The 20,309-nt window shown below is 55.3% G+C and overlaps 1 protein-coding gene across 1 annotated transcript; it reads left to right on the top strand.

Annotated features, from left to right (window-relative positions):
* Positions 1-2,122: 2,122 nt before the first annotated feature.
* MMD2 (monocyte to macrophage differentiation associated 2) lies at positions 2,123-18,957 on the top strand. Its single transcript, XM_005523016.3, has 7 exons — positions 2,123-2,498; positions 13,783-13,864; positions 14,491-14,651; positions 14,736-14,810; positions 15,079-15,180; positions 15,476-15,545; positions 16,007-18,957. Exons 1-7 carry the CDS (start codon positions 2,452-2,454, stop codon positions 16,208-16,210), a joined length of 741 nt encoding a protein of 246 aa, XP_005523073.1. The 5' UTR covers positions 2,123-2,451; the 3' UTR covers positions 16,211-18,957.
* The last annotated feature ends 1,352 nt before the right edge of the window (positions 18,958-20,309 follow it).

The raw sequence follows: 20,309 nt of genomic DNA, 5'->3' as shown, positions 1-20,309 counted from the left end.
GGGAGCCTGGGTAATGCCTGACCACCCCCTGGAGGAAGAATTTTTTCCTAATATCCAAATGAAACTTCCTCAGACAGCCCCAGCTGTTCCCTCAGGTCCTGTCACTGATCAGCAGTGAGAATAAATCAGAATGAAGGAAGAAAGCATCCCTGGGCTTCATGAGCCATTCCTCATCTGAAGGAAAACTCTGCAAGCCCCCTCTGTTTTGGTGACATTAAAGAAACCCTCCTGTATTCAGGGTACCCCAGAACACTGGAATTTCTCCTTAACACCCTTACAGTTACTCAGATCTTTGCAAGGCGGGGAGTGCACCAGGGATGGGAGAGGAAAGAAAAACAAGGTGGGCTCCTGAGCAGAGTACATGAGGAGAGCTGCTGTGCAGGGAGGGAACACATCCCAGTGAGGTTCAGGTGGTGTGAGCGTGGACATCTCCACACCCCACCTTGAAGCAGCCCCTGGCTGCCTGTGATTCTCCATCTGCCAGGTTTGGAGGTGTTGCTGGGGCTGGAGCCATTCCCCAGCACGATGCTCCAGGCTTTGGTTGCCATAACAACTGGATTCAGGCTTCAAAAATAGTAACTTATTTTTCATTCAATTTGCCTTTTGCCCTCTGAGATGGATCTATTTTGGGATGGATGGTTTGCTTCAGGTGTCCCTTGCCAGCACTCTTGGCTGTGGGCTGGGGGCTTTGGGGATGGGGGCTATTTTGTAAAATGTGGTTTGTCGTCCTTTCTTCTTTGTCTCCTCTTCAGGCCCAGAGAACAGGTACAGCAGGGCACAAGAATCATGACATAGGCTCTGACAGAGCCCATCGTCTGGGGAAGGAATATGAAATAAAATCTTCCCAGCTAAGTGGCAGAGCGTGGGAGAGGTTTTCAGAGATGATCTCACTCTGCATCTTAGCTTGGACCCACCACTCTCAGCCAGGGCTTGGCTGTCCCAGATACCCTACTGAAGATGGGGTTCATTTTGTTGCCACCAGCCTGGTCCCCATTGGTGTCTTCCATCCACAATGGGAATTGTGCAGGAAGGCTGAACCTGCTGCTGGCTCCTGGGGTGCTTCTTGTGTGCCTTGGGGACACCCCACAGTGCAGCTGCACCTGCAGCATCCCCTGAGGGACTGAGCTGCTTTTTGGAAGGAGTTGGAGAGGGTGCCAGGATTAATTCATGCCTTGAATTCCTTCCTTTTTTGTCTGCTTTGGCTTTTGGAAGATGTATGTGTGCTCAATTTCCCATGGAAACGGCTGTATGAGCACAACCCTTCCCGTCAAGATGTCCTCAGCTGTTCCACCTTCAGCATCACCATGGCTTCAGCAAGGAGAGGTCGTGTTGGGGTGAGCAAGACTCTGCTCCTCTGGTTGTTGCCCACCTCTCCTTTCTTGTCCCTTGGCTGCTGGCCTGAGGGTTCCTGCAGCCCCTGGCACAGCAAGGGCAAGGATGACTCTCATCTGTCCCCAGACAAGCCCCCACCACCTCTTGTGTCCCTTCTCTGAGCTGCCCAACCTCAGATGTACCTCGGGATGTCACCTCCTGTAGGAGCCTACCTGAGGGATGTACAGGAGGGAGAGGTGAAGGCTTTAGGGTGGAGATGGGCTGATTTTGGGGTCCTTAATCCTTGCCTTGCTGTCGTGCTGCTTTACCCCCCTTCTCCGGAGCCAAGAGGGATGCTGGGGTGCTGGAGTTGTGCCCCCACCCAGTGGCACCACTCAGCGATGGGGCTGAGGCACAGCCACCCACCCCAGCTGGGGCCCTTGGAACATAATGGGGGAAAAAAAAAAATCATTAAAACCAAATAAATATAAGCAAAGCCAAACAAACCAGCTCCTTGGGGATAGCGCTGCCCGGGGCAGGCAGAGATGCTCCGAGGACCCTCGGGGGCACCCTGTCGTGGGCAGTGGGGCCGTGGGGAGCAGGTGGGTATCGGGGGAAGCGGGCCGACTGCCGGCACTCGGCGCTCTCCCCCTCCCCGATGCTTTAATCACATTTTCAATTCAAATCTGCTGCTATTTGATCCCCCGGGGGTGGCAGCGGGGAGGGTGGGGGATATTTTTAGCTGTGCTTAAAGCTGCCGGGGGGCGGAGGGAGATCGCGCAGGTTGCTGTGGCCGGCAAGAGTTGGAAGGGATTCCCCCCGTACCCCCCTTTCTTTTTTTCCTCCTCCTTCTCCTCCTCCTCCTCCTCCTCGTTGCACATCTGAGGGCGGCAGCGGGGCTGGCTCCCCCCTCCCGGAGGTCGCCTTTGTTTTCCCCGTGTCGCTTCTCCCGAGCAGCCGAGGGGGCGGGAGGGGGCCGGGGCCGGGCTGGGCTGTGCCCGGCTGGGCTGGACCGCCTGCCCTTCCTCCTCCTCGCCCGCCGGAGCTCGCCGAGTTGGTGCCGCTCCCTCGGGCGGCGTTTTCCCCCCGCCCCGGGGCTGAGCAGCCGCCGCCCCCCGGGACCCCCATGGCACCGCCGCGATGTTCGTGTCCCGGCTCCTGGATTTCCAGAAGACGCGCTACGCCAGGTAAACCCGTCCGTGCGGCCGTCCCCGACCCCCGGTGCTGGCCGAGCCCCCGGACAGCCCCAAACCCTCCCCGGGCTCGGCTCCGCTGGGATGGAGCCCGAAAGGACCTTCGAAAGCTGCTGAGTGCCTCAAAGCACAGGGCACACTTTCGGCTACCTGCTTTCCTGCATCCCTAAAGGATTCTCAGCATCCTTGGGAGCCTTCGCTGCTTCTCGCTGGGTCTAACTTCACTGCCGCTCTCCCGCTGCCGGGGGAGCAGGATCCTGCCTTCCCGAGGGAGCAGACCCTGGCGCTGGCTCCGAACCCCCCTTGGAGAGATCATTGTGCTCCGGGGTTCTGCTGCACCCAGGTGAAACCCCCTCGGGGTGGCTCTCCCAGCCCGGACCCGCAGGCTCAACAGGGTTCCCATGGGATGCACCGGTGCTGGATCCTTCTCTCCCCTCCATGAAATCCCCAGGGAGGTTTCCCAGCAGCAGCTAGGACTTGTTTTAACAGCTCAGGTGTAGCAGGAAACCTCACGGTGTTACCTGTGCAGGGGGAAACCTGAGGATTGCTGAGCACAGGTCAGAGGGCACTTGGCCACACGCGCTGCTGCGGGATCAGATGTGGCCTTTAGGAGGGAGCTGGCAGGTGACACGGGGACAGCATCTGCCGGCAGCCCTCTGTCCCCCGGGTGGCCGGGATGGGTCAGATGGCACCGGGTGCTGTGCAGATGGGGACCAGGGAGCTGCTGGGGGTGCTCAGCTTTGCACCGAGGACACGCTCCCAGCTCCCTGGGACTGGACTGGGGATGTTTTGCTGCCTGCGTAGGGTCCCACGGAGCTGGCACAGCTCCTGCGGGCACTGAGCTCTGTGCTGCCACTTCCAGACTCCCAGTGGTCCTGTTAGGGGCAGATAGCAGAGAAAAACTTGTGTGAAAAGAACTTGTGATAGTGTTTCTCACCTGCTCCAGGCGGGATGATGTGTGAGGGGTGTTTGTCTGGGCTGGGTAAGGACAGGAGACCATCCTCCGACCCCCTCCAGCCATCAGCTCCTTTCCTTCCAGGTGTCCCATGGGGAAAATCCATGCTTGCATCTCCAAAAACCTGCCTGAAACATGGCCACTTGCTCAAAGACCTTTTTGATGCTGTAGCTGCCTCCTGATAAGCTTTGCTTGGGGGAGAGGCAGGAGGCACCCAGCAGATCTGCACAATGTGCCTGGTACAAAACCTTGTGAAAAATGGAGAATTCAAGACTTTTCCCCCCACCTCTCAGCTAGCATGCAAAGGACAGAGCTGGGGGAAATGGAGCTGAGCAAAGCTCTGTACCCCTCAGAGCAGGAGGCAAACCATACCTTTACCCCATGGCAGGGGTGCAGAGGCTCTTTGGGAACTGGGCAGCAGATCAGGGGCTGCTCCACTGACACCAGCCTCCCCCAGCAGAACCCATCTGCCAACCTGTTGCTTGATTTATCCTGAATCAGCTCCAGCCTTGCTGTGGTCCTTTCTGGAGACAGCTTGTTAAATGGGATGAGGCACTACAGGGAGCCGTGCAGGGACGGTGCCCACGTGCGAGGCAGGGGCTGTGGGGCACGGGAAGGGGCAGATCCACAGGGAATCCTCCAGCTCTCACTGTGTGCCAGGGCTGGAAGGGGAGCAGCAGGAGATGGGTGCTCCCTTGGCTTTTTCACCCCAAGAAAGTCCCCAGCATGTGATGCTAACCCAGGGCTTCCTGTATCATCGCAGAGATCCTCTTAACCCAGTGCTCAAAAATAACAGTGGGATAATCCCCGTCCCCCCCACACTCTGTGCACACCAGCTCTGCTCTCCATGGAAATGCTCTGCTGGGGAATATCCCAAAAGAAACCCTAAAGCTGCTTCTTCCTTTGTGCCAGGGATGCTCTTTCAGCTGAGCTCTGAGGTGGGAATTGGGACAAGCAGAAGCCAGGGGACTCATGGTGGCACGTGTCCTTCATGGCAGCAGAAGCATCTCAAATCCTGTGTTCAGTTTGCACTACAGGAAAGATGTTGGAGTGCTGGAGCAGGTCCAGAGAAGGATAATGGAGCACAAGTCTGATAAGGAGCAGCTGAGGGAGCTTTGGGGGGCTCAGCTTGGAGAAAAGGAGGCTCAGGGGGAACCTTCTCACTGACCACAACTCCCTGACGGGAGGCTGAAGCCAGGTGGGGGTCAGGCTCTTCTCCCAGGGAGCAAGGGACAGGATAAGACAAAATGGGATCAAGCTACACCAGCTTGAGTTTAGATTGGATATTAGGAAAGATTAAAACAGGCTGCCTAGGAAAGTGGCTGAATCACCATCCCTGGAAGTTTTCAAAAACCATGTGGATGTGGCACCTGGGGATGTGGTTTAGGGGTGAACACGGCAGTGCTGGGCTAATGGTCTGACTCCATCTTAGAGGTCTTGTCCAACCTTAACAATTCTGTGATTCCGTCTTGCGACATCTTTCCAGAGAATGTGGCCTTGCTTATGGTGTTCCTTGAAAAAACAAAAAATATCAAAGTTTTCCTTGTGATGGAAAAGCCTGGAACAGGCTTAACTTTTTTTTTTTTTTCATTTTATCTAATTTTGAGTGAGGACCAAGAAGGGAGGCACTTGGCCATTGATACATCCACCCAAAGGAATAAATAAAACAGTGTGGTGATGAAAGACCTGTTGTGTGAGAACAAAGAGATGAAAAGCAGTGATCAATATGGGAACATTCTGTGAACTGCCAGGAGAAAATTCAGGGCTGGAGGGTCACTAGGCTGTCTCCAAATCCCTCCTGGCTGGGTTTTGGAGGTGCAGAGGGGAAGGAAGCAAAGGGGGGAGCAGGGTGCAAGGCAGTGCCATTTGAGCACTAAATGGTTATAAACGAGAAACTCGGTGGTTTCTGCTCTGCTGTGGGGCCCAGGAGGCTCTGCCATCACTGACACCATGGAGAAATGGAGTTTCAAAGCACAGTTGCTGCAAGGCTTTCCCTGTCACTCACAACCTGCACCCTGACCAGCAATATCCATCTCCTGCCCGACAGGCTGGGTTTAACCAGGACACCAGCACAGCACAAAATGTGAGTTGACGTGATTCCTCCTGCTTAATCCTGCACTCCCCCTCCACCTTTCCTCCCAACTCACCAAAACAGTGTTGGGTCCCTCCCAGACCAAGGGATCAGACCAAACTGCACCTTTATCACCAGGCTCATTGGTCAGGTTACACTGACCTGGTAACCAAACCCTCCTCGCACCTCACCACCAGCTTTGACCCTATTTTGGCCCAGTTTTAACTCAAACATGGTCTGGTCCTTCCTGCCCACGTAGCTGCCATGGGGCTGAGTATCTCCCTGTGGGGACACTGACTGCTTCCCAGACTTTGGCCATCCAGAGCTGTAATTGGAAGGAAACATGATTAATCAGGGAGCTGCTGTATCCGGCCAGCTTCAGCATCTCTGGAGCAGCACTGGAGAGGGTTTTGCTGGGAGCTGCAGGGCACTGAATCATCCTCACAAACTGATAGCAGCTCCTTTGATTTGTTCATGTAAAAGGCTCCAAACCTTGCTGTGTTTGTTTGGCTTGCCCTGTTTGGAGTAACACAAAGAAGAGCAGACGGGAAAATCCACATTAATGTCTCAGCCCAGGAGCAGGGGCCTCTGGGGGGATCTCTGTGGGTGCATGGTCCAGGTTTGTCCTCACCTCCCTGTGCCTGCAATGCAATCATTGCCACCTCCTCACCAGCATGAAGGGATGGAGGTCTGAACTGTACGCTTCCTTAAACCCAAATCTTCTGAATTTGGGGAAAGGCAGCTGGGAAGACCTTCCTTGTTTCTCCCTGCACCTGTAATTATTGAGCAAGGAGACATTCATCAACAATTCCAGCATCTCTGGCCAAGATAGGAAGAGGAGAACCAGCAGGAATAGGAAATGTTGGGGTGCTCAGACCCCAAACACAAGGAAACCACATTGGGGAGACCTGTTCCCCATCGCTTTGCCATGAAAACATGAGTAGCCCTCGCCTGCTCCCACACACTCCAAGATGCTTCCCAAGAGCTCTGCTTTCCCCACAGCCCACGTGGGATGAAGCAGTGAGGGTGGAAATGCTTTCAGTGTTGATACCACAGCCTGAAGCTCCTCGAGGGGCAGAGGCCCCCAAAATACCTGGGAAAACCAGGATCAGCTGATGTTACCAACCAGTTCCATGCTGGTTGCTTTGTGGGGCCAGGTTGACTCGGATACCCTCTGAAAATGGCACCAGGAGGAGTTACCCCATGTAGCTCAGGGTGCATAACTGGAGCCAGGCATCGAGGACAGGCTCAGGTGGGGGCCACCACACTGAAGATGTGCATAAATGGGCAAACCAAGCCCCATGCCCTGTGCTTTTGGGGGAAGGATGGTCTCTTGGCTGCCTGGGAAGCACATGATCTTTCCCCTCCTTCAGCTGGTGTTGGATATCAGCCTGATGTGATTCTTTGGCACAGTTTGCTGCGTCCAGCTTCACGAGGTAGCAGCCAACACATCCCATGGGAAATTCAAGCCACTCTCCAGCACGGCAGGTCAGTGGCTGTGAGAAATGGGGCTCTGCCAGGACTGCTCCTGGGCTCGCCTCCCTCCTCCTCCCTTCCCACACCCCCAGCTCCCCAGCAAGACAAAGCCATGCCAACAAGTACAACTCCCAAAGAAAGGAAGGGAAAAGAGCACAACTTATTCCAGTCCTTCCCTCCTGAGGGGTGCCTGGCTGCAGCTGCATGAGGAGTTTTGTTGAGTCCCCAGAGATGCTGCTGCCAGGGGATGGATGCTCAGGGCTGGGTCTGAGAAAGGCAGAAGAAACATGGCCAAACACAGATCAGGTCTCTCCAGGTGTGACAAACTCAACATTTTCATGCAGTGGGAGTCCAGGGCCTGCTGGGCTCTCTGTGATAACACTGCAACCTCTCATGATAACACGATACCACGGTGTTGTGTTCCTGGTGGATGAGTCAGATACCACTGAGTTGAGCCAAGCAGTGCTGACCTTCAGGAGAATTTGGAGTCGACTCTGTGCTACTGTTCGAGTTTACAGCCCAAGTTTGCGCTGCTGAGCAAAGGATTTTATGCAGAAAGGGATCATCAGGTCAGGGCAAGGAGCTGCCTCCTCAATGTGCTGAGCAGCTCACTCACTGAGGCACAGCAGCATTAGACACAGCCCTACTCTCTGTTGTAAGTAATACTAATGGGAATCTTACTATCTGCATGCTTGGCTGGTGAAGTACATGATTTTCCTTCTGTGCCTTCGCTGTCCAGAGGCATTTGCTGAATAATTTACAGATATGATTTGTACTTGAGCGGCCTCTGGAATTTGGAAGCAGAATCCAAATGAAAGCCTGGCTGTGTCTCTCAGGCCATGCTGTGGGGAGATTTTATGAACCTGGGACACGGTCACCTGCCCGTGTATTTCACAGTGACAGCCAGGGTTAGAGGCTGGGGAAGCTCCAGCCCTCAAACCATCCAAATCTACTGCCAGCAGGCACAGGATCCAGTGGTCACGCTCACTCCTGCCCACCTTGGGCTGTTGCAGTTAAATAGGCAGAGCCAGCTCAGGATTTATCCCACTAACTCCTTGCTCAAGGCAAGGCAGCAAGGAACATGCACAATGACTTTCTGAACAAGAAATTAATGAATAATAGAGGGTTTGCAGTTCTGGAAACAGTCCTTCCAACAGTCACAAAACACCTGGGACATCAGAGTCATTTTGTGACTAATCAGCTGTTGTTGGATGTCTCATGAGTACCAAATGAAACAAGAAGTCCCAGCTCAGAAAGTAATTTGGGAAACACTCACCAATCCCATCTGTTGTGAATAAACAAACAGCTCTGCTGTGGTTGCAGGGTCATGAATCGCCTTGGAAGAGTTAGAGATACCATCTACATAGAGAGCTGGGGGGAAGAAGAAATATCCCTGCCCACTGGGTGGGAATATGGACAATTAGCACCCTGTTGGGAATTACTGCTGAGTTTCCACCACCAGCCAAGCCCTGCTGGGTGTATATGGGCTCTTGTGGGTGCAGAAATGGTCAATGCCTGCATCCAGCACGGCTTGGAGCCTCCTGTGCTCGTCCCTGCTAGGCTGAGGAGCAAGAAAGGAATTGTGTATGCCCTTGGTGTGCTCAGGGGAAGAGCAGCATATTCCCTCCTGCACCCTCTGAGGCAGCAGGATGTGTCAGGGGGTTGCCTCCTCTGTCCCTTCTCAGGGGACATCTGTGCCTGTGGCTCAGAGCCAGGTACAACACGGACGGTCCCTGTCTGGGAGCATCTCTAAGTCAGCACTTGCTCATTGTTTCTCAGGGCATGCAGGCTGTGTAGGGCAGGGATGGTCTGCAGCCAGCCCAGGGTGCTCACACACGTCATGGTGCTGGGAATGAGCAAAACTGGGATGGGAGGAATGAGGTGATGGGTGACAATTTGATCTGCTGCCTGTTTTGAAACAGGGAAAGCAAGGTTTGCACCAGGGGGATCTGGGTGGGTTACTCCAGAAATCTGGTAATCTCCTAATTTACCCATGAGAAAGATAGGGAAATGCTGGCTTAGATAAAAAACCTTCCATTTCCTGCTCGCTGCCAGCTCCTTGGGCTAGGAAGTGTGACAAAGGAAAACTCTGAGTTGTCCTGCCCCTCTCCCAGGGGACGGGCTGGAGTCACAAGAGGGGCTCATGGACAGGTCTGCCCCATCTCCCCTGGCCCCAGGAGCTGACCCCCAAGCTTCCAGCAGGCACAGCTCAGCTTTGCCAGGCAGCAGTGCCGCGTGGGAGCGTGCAGGCACTGAGCAATGGGCATGGAAGGGAGGTTTCAGCTCCCAGTGGGTGCCACGCACGTGCAGCGTGGGTGGCTCTGCAGATGGCAGAGCCGGGCAGCCTCGGCATTCCTGCCTCCCATGGCAAACATTCCCACGTCAATGGGCAGGGAGGAAAAGCGGGATTTTGCGAGCGCTCCTGGGCTGGATAAAGCAGTAAAGTCTGGGGGATGTCCTGGGCTCAAGGTGGGCCATGGGTGTTTCCTCGTGGTCTGAGCCCTGTGATGGTGTGCTGTACACAAACAGCAGCCAGGCTCCACGCCAGCACACACCGCTCCCCAGGACCCAGCTAATTACAAACCACAGAGCAGCTCAGGGCATTGAAGCCTCTTACCAGGGATGCAGCTGGAGCGTGACCAGAGTCCGGATCAGAGGCAGAGCACTTGCCAAGCCCCAGCTTACGGGGATGCCACCACAGCAGCTCCCACGTGAGCACAAGCCCAGGACCAAGCCCTGACATCTGTGCTGGGTGTGCAGCCTGAGCTGTCAGAGCAAAGCCAGGCCATGCACTGAAGAGTCAGAGGCCAGTCTGCCCTGCAGGGACTCATCTGCTCCATCACTGACACCTCAGGCATCACAACACTTGTTCTACCAAGGGACAGCCCCAGCAGGACTTATCACTCACCACTGCTGATCCAGAAAAGCCTCAAGCCTTCCTCTCTGACCACCACCAGGATCTTCCTCTGTTGCTTTAGAAGCAGCTGTGACATCCAGTCACAAGAGGAAGGAGTAATCATCTCACCTTGCAGCCAGATCCCAGGAACTTCCCAGCAGGGAGCACAGCTTGGAAAAGCCCCATCTCCTTGGGCAGGAGGGTAGATGCATAACAAATCCATCTCCACAGGCTTTAGGCCAACTCCTGAGCAAGCCCAGCCCTTTTATAAGCCATTTTCAGGTGAAACCTGTTGAGGTGAGCTGCTCTGGGAAGATTTGTATCACCTTGGATAACCTTGGGCTTGCTGACTGCTCTTTTGTCCCCTTGGCACCCAGCCCACAGTGCACAGACACATGCACAGCCTGATTTATGGCAGGGCTGGGGAGGGCAGGTGTTGGGCCAGCTCTTTCCAAGGGCAGAAGCCCAGCTCACACCTCCCCATCCACATCTTAATGGTGATTTTACACCCTCCTCACATTATCCACCCACTGGCTTGCCCAGAGGATGTCAAAATTGTTATCCTCACTTGGAGAGAGGGGAAAGGGGAGTGAGAGGGACATGAAGAGATATGGCAGAGGCCAACCAGGGAGTTGGGTCAAAAAGCAGGGCTGAACCCCATCTGTCCCAAGTTGCAGCCTGGCTTGGGTCTCCTTCGGGGCCATTCCTCACGTGTGCAGGGACAGCTTTCCTGCAAGTGTCCTGTGGCTCTGCTTGGTGAGCATGGAGTGGCTGGTTCAGGTTCTCTTGGTGCCCTCAGGAGAGCTCAGATGGTCCCACGTGAGCTCTCCTGAGCAATAATCTAACTGTATCCCTTTCTTACCTTCTTCCCACCCCGGCAAAAGCAAGAGCCACGCAGATCTGCATGATTTTTGAGGCTGGAATTTTGTTCTTGGATAGAAGTCTTTTAAAAACCCAGTAAAAACCCCTAAAGCTATATTACAAAACCCCCAACCCAACAGAGTGGGAGAAAGAGCAGGAGAAAGGAACAGGCCTGGGAAGCCAGCTCTGTATTTTGCCCCGGTGCCCAAGGACAAGGGGCTCTTTGTTTCCCTGGCCAGAGCCTGCTGTACTGGCCCTTTTCAGGCTCCCTCCCTGGGAAAGGGGCCAGGGGAAAGCAGGCACAAGCAGGGCAGGCAAAATCCCTGGGGCTGCTGTGAATAACCCCTGGTCAGACCCTCAGCAGCCTCCCCTCTTCATAGAGGCAGTTGTAGGGAGTCTGCCAGGAGCAGCACCGGGAGGAGAAGGTGCCCGGGAACCCTTTGGCTCCCTGCTTCCCACACCCCATCCCTGGAAATGAACATGCTCCTGTTCCTGCTGCTCAGCTCTCTGTGGCCTTCTCTGTGTCTCTTGGACTTTGCCATCCTGGAACACCTGCTGAACTGCACTGGAGCACCCAGGGGTGTGTAAACACCTGCTCGTGGCTTGCTGAAAGAGTCACAAGTGCTCTTTCCAAGTGTGTCCATCTGTCTGTCCAGGCTGGACAGTGCTTTGAGGCTGGTTCTGCACACTGGTGTGGCAGCTGTCTGCAGGCTGGGGATGCTGCAGTGCCCTGCCCTACACCCATGCCAGCGGGCACAGGGATGACACGAGCTGGTCCATAAAATGCCAGGAGGGTAGGAGGGGAAATGGCCTCTGCACCCCTGGGAAATAAGGTGCACCCAGGGATTTATCCTGCTTTGCCAGGAGATTTGCAAACACCATCTGACCCCATTTCTACAGAGCACAGAGGACCACAGAAATGTGCCAAATTAGCCCCAAAACACAATGCAGGTCCCAAAAGCGGGGCTCAGGTTTACCCAGCACCGTGCAGCCAGGTCCCACATCCGTGATGTTCCATTTCCCACCATCCGCAGGATGATGCTTACTAGAAAGCAGGGCAGAAAAATAAGAGCAATCTCTCCACAGGTCAAAAAAAATGTTCCTCCTCAAGGCTATTGTCCCTCTGGGAAAAGCAGGAGTTTGTGGTGTCTGGACTTCAGGAACATAAATGCTCATCAACCTCGTTACAAGGGGATGGCTTGGGTGGCCCTTCAGAGCTTCTATTTGGATATTTGCACCCCAGGGACACCTTCCCAAAGGGTCTGGGTGCCCCCCAGCCCTGGGGAGGGGGCTGTGGGATTGGTTCTATGTTGCTGCTCTGAACAGCACCAGCCAGAGCAGAGGGGAGATGGAGCAGGCTTTGTTAAAATCAATAAATTCAAGGAAAAGGCCTTGAATGTGTTTCCTCAGCAACTGTGACGTCACGTGGACGTCTGGCCTCCCCTTCTTCCCCCCCTCCTTCTTATTTTTACAAGGGAAAATAAAGGGAAGCAGACAGTGAAGGGGAGCTGGGGACAGTCTCCTGGCAACGCTGGGGACAGCACCATCCTCCTGCCAGGGGGACATGGCTCCAGCACAGGCAGCCCTGCCAGGCCTCGTGGCTGCACTGGTGGCATGGGGAAGGCATCCCTGGTGTCCCTGGGGTGGAGGTGACAGTGCTCTGGGCACAACCATGTCCCCAGGGATGCCCAGCTTCTTCCCAGCCCTGCTGAGCCCAAATTTACCCTGTGTGAGTCCTTGGTGAGCAGAGCAGTGGGGGCTTGGGGCCTGCATTCCCCCTGTAAATTGCAGACATTTTTTGGTGATGAGGACCGTGAATGTCTCCCCACAGTGCCAGGGTCTGGCAGGAGGCATGGCAGGGCAAGGGACAGGGCCCCTCTGTGGGCTGTCACTGACACCTGCTGGGTGCCCCTCACCCTGTTGTGGCTGCACAATTCCCCCCACACCAAATCCTTCTCATTTGAGCTATTTAACCCACCCTGGCTCAGTTTTAACAGGCAACAGCCAGTGGCTCAGGGAGTGGGGCCAAGCAGGCGGGAGGTGGCGGAGGAGCCCACACAGGCATGGGTGGCTTGGGGACAGGGAGAGGGGACTTTTCCAGCCTTTCCAAGCATCCCAGACCGAGGCATCCCCCTGTGCCCAGTAGCAAGGTCTTGCCAGCCCCTGAGCCCCTTTGCTGGGCTCAACTCAGCTGTGAAACGCTGCAGATGGTGCTGGAGCTGGGGGCAAACAGGGTCACAAAGCAATTAGCCCAGGTCCTGCCGAGCAGCCCTGCTCAGCTCGGCTGTCCTGACCTGAGCCACAGCAGGAAAAGTCTTAAAAACCCTGATTCTCAGGACCAGGGCAGGGACCCCCTCCATTTCCCTGTTTCTCATTCCCTTTGCCAAGCCTCCAGTGCTGTCTCCTGCCAGAAGAGGGTGGTGAAGGAGGCTTTGCTCGGAGCTCTTGTCCCGGATGCACATTTAATTTGTTGTTACATACCCAGCAATGGAGTGACACTATTTTTTATCTCTGTGTGTTGGCCCAGCAGGGGAAATCAATACATTCCTGTGAACGCCAAGAGCAAGCTGATGTCTCCTAAGACTAAGAGAAACAGAAATAAAGATGCAGGCTTCCAAGGGAGGGCAGTAAGCTTTCCCTCACAACAATCTGTGTTGGGATGTGCAGCCCTGGGGGTAGATGCAGGTGGTACCCAGAAACCAAAGGCATTGTAGGGATAACCTTGTTGCTGGGGCTCTTCCCACCTCTGCCCACAGTAACTGGTAGAGCTGGCTCCTGCCTTCTGCTCTCCCAGGAGCTGCTTCAGCCTGAGCCATGGCTGAGCAAGACCTGGGGACCTGGTACTTGGGGACAGCCAGATGGACACGCTGTGCTCTGGTGGCACTTCTGCGGGGCAGCTGGAGCAAAGCTGAGCCATGGTAGGGCTGCAGGTGGGGGTGGGCCTGTGCAGACCCCTCCAGAAGGGTTTTACTCCATCCCTGTCCCCTGAGCGTGTTTCTCTCCCCGCTTCTTGCTGCAGGTTCATGAATCACCGTGTCCCGTCCAACTGCAGGTACCAGCCCACGGAATACGAGCACGCAGCCAACTGTGCCACCCACGCTGTGAGTCCCTGTCCCTGGGTGAGGGAGGATGGTGCTCATCTCTCTGGGGATCCACTGGGGAATCCAGTGGATTCAAGGGACACCTAAAAACATCTGTGTTCAGCCCTGGAGCAGTCACTGGGAGTCTGAGGGCTGTGATGAGGCAGAGGTGCTCCTGGGGATTGGGATGTTCTCCTTCCTCCTGCCCTGGGAAGTTGATATGCATCTCTCTTGCTCTTACCCTCCGTGGCCCTGTGTCCCTGGGGAAGCTGGCTGAGGGCTTGGTGGGGCAGGGGTATTTTCAAAGCTCCCTGAAAATGGATTGTTTCACAGCAAGAACTGTGACAGCTGCCCATGGGGCTGCAGTGGGAGGGACCTCTCCCCCCATCAGGGTTTCTTTTGGGAGCTGACAGTTCCCACTCTGAGTCCTGGGAGATGACTCAGAGACAATCATCCTCCTTGTGCCTTCCCCTCCTCCTCCATACCTTCTGGACAAACTATTTTGGAGCTGCACCATGCAGGGAGGGACCCTGACTGCCCCTTACGGGTGGTAGCTTTGACCAGAAGCTAAAGAAACACCTAAAAGGAAAAGTGGAGGCTGCTCAATGGAAATGCAGAATCAAGAGTGAGTTTGCTTTCCCTTCCAGTTCTGGATCCTGCCCAGCATCCTCGGCAGCTCCATCCTCTACATCCTCTCTGATGACCAGTGGGAAACCATCTCAGCCTGGATCTATGGCTTTGGCTTGTCCAGCCTCTTCATTGTCTCCACCATCTTCCACACCATCTCCTGGAAGAAGAGGCATCTCAGGTATCGTCCTGGATTGCTCAGGGCTTGGGAAGGGGGAGAGGGTCCAGATGCCCCCAGTGCTGTGACCCATCTGTCCGTCCGCAGGACTGTGGAGCACTGCCTACACATGTTTGACAGGATGGTGATCTACTTCTTCATCGCCGCGTCCTACGCTCCCTGGTGAGTTGCTGGTGGCTGGGGGCCTTCACCTGGCCCCACTGAAGGGGAAAAAATCATCCTGGTTCCAATAAATAGAGTTTCCCTCTCTGGCTTTGCTTCTTCTTGAGGCCGTACCTTACCTCTTTCCACAAAACCTTCACCTCCTGTAGATTCCAACCTCCTGAAGCTGAGGTTACAAGTTGGGAAGACCCTTTGGTGGGACAGCCATGGGGGTGAGGGGGTGAGCCCAGCCCAGGGTGCTGCCTCACCACAGCCCTGGCTCTTGCAGGTTGAACCTGAGGGAGTTGGGTCCCTGGGCCTCCCACATGCGCTGGATCATCTGGATCATGGCATCCATCGGGACCGTCTACGTTTTCTTCTTCCACGAGCGGTGAGTGCCTGCAGCCAGCCCCGAGCTTGTGGCTGTGTGGGACCCGGGACACGGAGCAGGGACGTGCTGCCGTGAGTTGCTTCCTCCACGTGGTGGCACCAAATAAAAAGCCAAAGGCCCCAAACGTCGCCCAAAGTCCCAAGTGTCTGGTCCCAAGCCAGTCCACACATGAGGACATGGGACCTGCTGTGATGGCACCACCACCCCTTCCCCTCTAGCGCTGCTGTGGAAATAACAAGTGTAAAACTCAACCTCCCTGTGTCCCTGCTCCAAGCTGCCTCTCTGTCTGCTGCAGGTACAAGCTGGTGGAGCTGGTGTGCTACGTTATCATGGGCTTCTTCCCCGCCTTGGTCATCCTCTCCATGGTAAGCCAGTGCTGGGGAGCACTCGGGTTCAGCATGAGGAACAAACCCCAGGAGGGATTTGAAAACCCAGAACAATTTGTCTCCAGGGGCTTGGTGCAGTCTCCAGGCTGTGTGAGGGATAAAGCCATCCCTGGTACCCCGTGGCTCACCTTGGTTTTGCAGGTGCTTTGGGTGCCCAGCAGGCACCACCTGTGTCTCTCCCAGATCTCCTGCCTGGGCCCCATTGTTTGGAAATTGTAGGATCACAGAATCATAGAATGGTCTGGTTCGGAAGGGACCTTAAAAATCATCTAGTTCCATTTCTCCTGGGCCTGCTGGGTCCCTGCTGTCTTGCTGGAGAGGAGGGGGTAGCAGAAGGCAGAGAAGTCCAGAGCTGCAGCTGGATGACCCTTCCGCTCTTAATGGGGTGGTGGGGAGAGGACAGATGCCCCTTGGCCTCACTGAGCATTGCCTGCTCCCAGCCCAACAGGGATGGCCTCCTGGAGCTGGTGGCCGGTGGGTTCTTCTACTGCCTGGGCATGGTGTTCTTCAAAAGCGACGGCCGCATCCCGTTTGCCCACGCCATCTGGCACCTCTTCGTGGCCATCGGAGCTGGCATCCACTACTATGCCATCTGGAGGTACCTCTACCGGCCCGGAGCGCTGGACACCGAAACCTCCCGGTAGAAGCCTTAAAGACATTGTTGGTGCCACCTGGCACGTGGGGACACAGAGGGCAGCGGGGACACAGCCTGCACCGTGGGCTCGCCCCAAAGCGCCCCCTCACCCCATGGACAGCAGCCGCTGGTGCCCTTCCCACACAGACAGGGGAGCCCAGAGGTTGATTTTAAATGCTTTTCTTTTTTAACCTCGGGAACTGTTTATTTTTTTAGGCAAAGGTTTCAGAACACAGTGACTGACTGGGCTGTGGGTGATAGGGGAGTGACCACTCGCTGGGAGCTTCGCTCACTCACCCGCCCTCGAGCGTCCCACGGGACTGGGAACCTTGGCCCCACATGCCCCTGGCTATGACACCCTGGGTTTGGCTACTGGAGTCCTTAGTGTGTGCCACTGAGGGGACTGGAGGAGTCAGGATGAGGGGAGAGACCCAATGGTGGAGAGGGATGTGGTGACATCCCTGCACCACCCGGACTGGCTCCTAAATCATCCCAAGTCCTGTCAGCACTGCCAGCTCCATCCCAAGTCCTTGAGGGGATGGTCCATACTCAGCAAGCCTTACAAGAGATTGAAACTTGAATCTCTTCCAGGGCATCCCAGTCCCTGAGCACTGGGAAACCCTTTCTCTAAGCCAATATTAAGTGCACAACTCACTACATCCCTGGGATCCCCCCATGGACATTTTCTCCCTGGTTTTCCTCTCCAGCCTCGGTGCCAGTGGCAGCCTGAAGCACAGCCCTGCTCCCAGGCCCTGCTGCACGTGTGCCTTCAGCAGGGAGCAGAGCTGGGATCTGGCTCCTGGCATCTCCCTGACTGGGGTCAGCCCCTCCATTTCATCCCTTTCTCCTCGAGGGAGGGAAGTGAACCTCCTTGGACTGGGATCACGGGGCGAGCTGCCTTCCCTGCTCCCATTTTGCTGATGAACCTACTGCTCATCAGATTTAATTCCACTTTTGGAAAGATTTCTGGCATTTCCAGGGTTGCTGCAGGGCAGGAATGCATCCACATGAAGCCTGGATGTGAGCTGTGACAGAGAGATCCTAGTGATGCTCAGTTTTAAAATGCCTAACCATGGCCACAGGCCAATGAGACATGGAACATCCATCCAGCAGAATGGGCAAATCACACCTGATCCTGCCCCCCAAACACCCTGACAGAGCTGCTGGAGCCAAGGAGGGTGTGGTGTGTGCTGGGCTGTGCCTGCACCTTCCCCATCAGCCCCCAAAAGAATCAATCACCTCTTTTTGGCCTTTGATTAATCACAGCCTCTGGCTTGATGTGGCAAGTGAAGGAGATCTGGTGCCACCATCCCACATCTCCTGCAGCATTCCAGGGAGCTGGGCAGAGCTTAGGGCCCACCAGCCTGTGGCACCCTGGGACTGGCTGTCCAGGGCTGTGCCATTTTGCAGCAAATTACCAAAGAGGAAGCATCTGGATACTCACCCCCTCCTGATGTGCTGCCTGTGGTTGCCAGGATGGCAAAAATATCCGGAGGGTTTTCACTTCCATGGGCAGACGGTTCCTGTAAAAGGCTCTGGGAGCTGTACCCAGCACCCCAGCCTGATTTGAGGCTGCTGGGGGTCAGTGCCCAGGGCACCCCAAAGCAGCCTTTGGGCTGGGGCTGCCCTTGGGGTGATGGGTGGTCTTAGGGATGGGGGTGAACGAGCTGGTGTGAGCCCAGACTCTGCTGCTGCCTCTGCCCAGCCGTGGCCCTGCCACCTCCTGCAGATGGAGAGGTGGAGAAGGACAAGCTGTGAGTAACCAGCAGTTGATGGAGCATATCTGGGGTTGGAATAGCGGGATACAGAGGTCCCAGAATGGGAGATCCCATATTTTCTGTCTGGCAAGTCATTACCCTTCTCTGTGCCTCACTTTCCCCATCTGGAAAATGGGGGCAAAGACCCTGACCTACCTCACAGGGCTCATGTGAGGACCCTGTGAAGCACTTGGAGGGCAGCCAGAGCTTCACAAACACCTGCTTCAATTTTCACTGAGTCTGGGGGAGCAGGTTCCCAGAGCCACCATGGGGCACGGTGACAACCTCGGCTTAGTGTGCCTGGCTCTCCTCCCTCTCTGTCACCAAATCCCACGGGGAGCCACCCTGGGGTCAGACCATGCAAACAGCAGTCCCAGCCACAGGCAAATGTCCCCAGGCAGGAGCTGGGGATGCCCAGGGACCACCAACGTGTTTTGCCCGTGGGCTTCATCCCAAGGGATTTATCTCAGAAACTGTTTTGCCATTCTGGTCTTTTGGCCCTAAATCTGTCCCAAGGACTCCCGAGGCACAGGGAGGTACCAGAAGGACCTTTCTGAGGTGGCTTCATCTCAGTCTCCTGCTGAAAATCCAGGCCAGCAGAGATGCCCGGGCAGGAATGGATGGTTGGGCTCTGTGAGGAACATCACCACCCTGCCTTCAGCCCGGATTTGCAGAGTGAGTTTCTCTGTAACTGAGAGGCTCCCCCTCTTCTCTTGTTCCTAAATCCTCCCCTGTCAAAGCATGGGGGACACAGAGCAAGTTATTGAATTGTCCTCCTATTTTATACTAATTTTAAATGACTCATAACATTCAGGGTGTTTGTGGAGGAGGGCTCGAGGGACCTTTTTAGCATCTCATGTTTTCACCATCCATCCTTGTTCAAGCAGTATTTTATATTTAACACAGTATCGGGTCAAACACAAACAAGTGTAAGGAAGATAACGCTAGTGGATATTATTTCGTGTGGAGTAGGATTGAAATAAAAACTCAAGATACCTCACTCTTGCCTGCTTGTTAAATCAAAATTAGTTCCCCTGCAGCATCTGGAAATAAACTCATTTTCTGTCTGACTCATCCCACATGGTTTTGCTCCCTGGTGAGGAGAGGAGCCACTCAACCAGCTGCAGGGTGCTGGGATGCTGAGCACTGACTCACCTTGGTGCAGGGATGGCATTGCCGGCTGCTGAACAAACAAACAAACAAATAAATAAATAAATCAGTGAGTTTGCTGACAGTGCCCCTGTGCCCAGAGGTGCTGGCTGAAAGACTCATCAGCATCTCATCACAGCAGCTTCAGCACAGAGCCTTCCACGCCTGCTCCAGCCCTGCCGTTCCCTCTCCTCTGTGGCTGAGTCAAAAGTCGAGGTGTGGAGCCCCAGGGCGGGCACTGGGAGGGATGAAGGATGCCAGAGCCATGGAGGAGAAAATCCGTGGCAGACTGGGCAGAGGGTAAGCACAGCTCACTGCTGATCCCACAGAGGGAAACCCACCCAGCAGCTCCCATCAGGCTCTCCCGTGGGCACTGGCTCCTCTCGGAGGGGGAGGATTTACCTCAGTGCTGGAGCTGCCTGCCCTGGCCTCTGCACATCCACTGTCTGCCCTCTGCCATAATTACACCGGGCTCAATTCCCCCAGGCTGCCACGCTCAGCGGCTTTCCCAGAAAGCCAGGAAGGGTTCCCTGCTTCCAGGGGCAGCTGAACTCACCCCAAAACCTGACCCACAACTTCCACCTCTCCCATCATTTCTTTGCTGCTGGCAATTGGGCTGGACTGGGAGGCCTCCTGACTTTGCTTTGGTGCTGTCATTCCCAGAGGGTGTCTGGGTGGTGGAATTGCTTTCCCACCCAGAGCACCCCTGGACAGGGAAACACCCCTTTACCGAAAGGAGACATTTCCACCAAGGAAAGCAGAGCATCAGTGACCATCTCAACTCGAGCAACTGCCCAGGGCAGTAACGATCCATCCCTTCGTCCTTTCAGGCACCATCCTGTGTGCAGCCTCAGCAGTCTCCAGGTCAGCTCTGGAGCTGGTTTGATAAAACCTGTTTGGCCAAAGCCAGCCTGTGCAGCTGAGGTGCTGCTGCCTGCAGAGCCCTGCCTGGCTCGCTCCTGCCATTTTCATAGAATCCTAGAAAGGCTTGGGTTGAAAGGAACCTTAAAGCTCATCTTGTTCCAACCCCTGCCATGGGCAAGGACGCCTTCCTCTAGACTGAGTTGATCAAAGCCACTTCCAACCCGGCCTGGAACACTTCCAGGGATGGGGCAGCCACAGCTTCTCTGGGCAGCCTGTTCCAGGGCCTCACCACCCTCACAGGGAATAACTTATTCCCAGTATTCCATCTAACCCTGCCCC

This window comes from Pseudopodoces humilis, chromosome 18, assembly GCF_049639895.1.
Source record: "Pseudopodoces humilis isolate 2021_Gansu_Grassland_sample_001 chromosome 18, ASM4963989v1, whole genome shotgun sequence".
Classification (NCBI taxonomy): Eukaryota; Metazoa; Chordata; class Aves; order Passeriformes; family Paridae; genus Pseudopodoces; species Pseudopodoces humilis.
The sequence above is the reverse complement of the archived record's forward strand: the minus strand, read 5'-3'. Positions and strand labels throughout refer to the sequence as shown.

Excerpts from the sequence above, each read along its gene's own strand:
- MMD2 (XM_005523016.3), top strand. The coding sequence starts at position 2,452 with ATGTTCGTGTCCCGGCTCCTGGATTTCCAGAAGACGCGCTACGCCAG. Across the intron at positions 14,652-14,735 it reads TGGAAGAAGAGGCATCTCAG|GACTGTGGAGCACTGCCTAC; the intron begins GTATCGTCCTGG and ends GTCCGTCCGCAG. Across the intron at positions 14,811-15,078 it reads GCCGCGTCCTACGCTCCCTG|GTTGAACCTGAGGGAGTTGG; the intron begins GTGAGTTGCTGG and ends TGGCTCTTGCAG.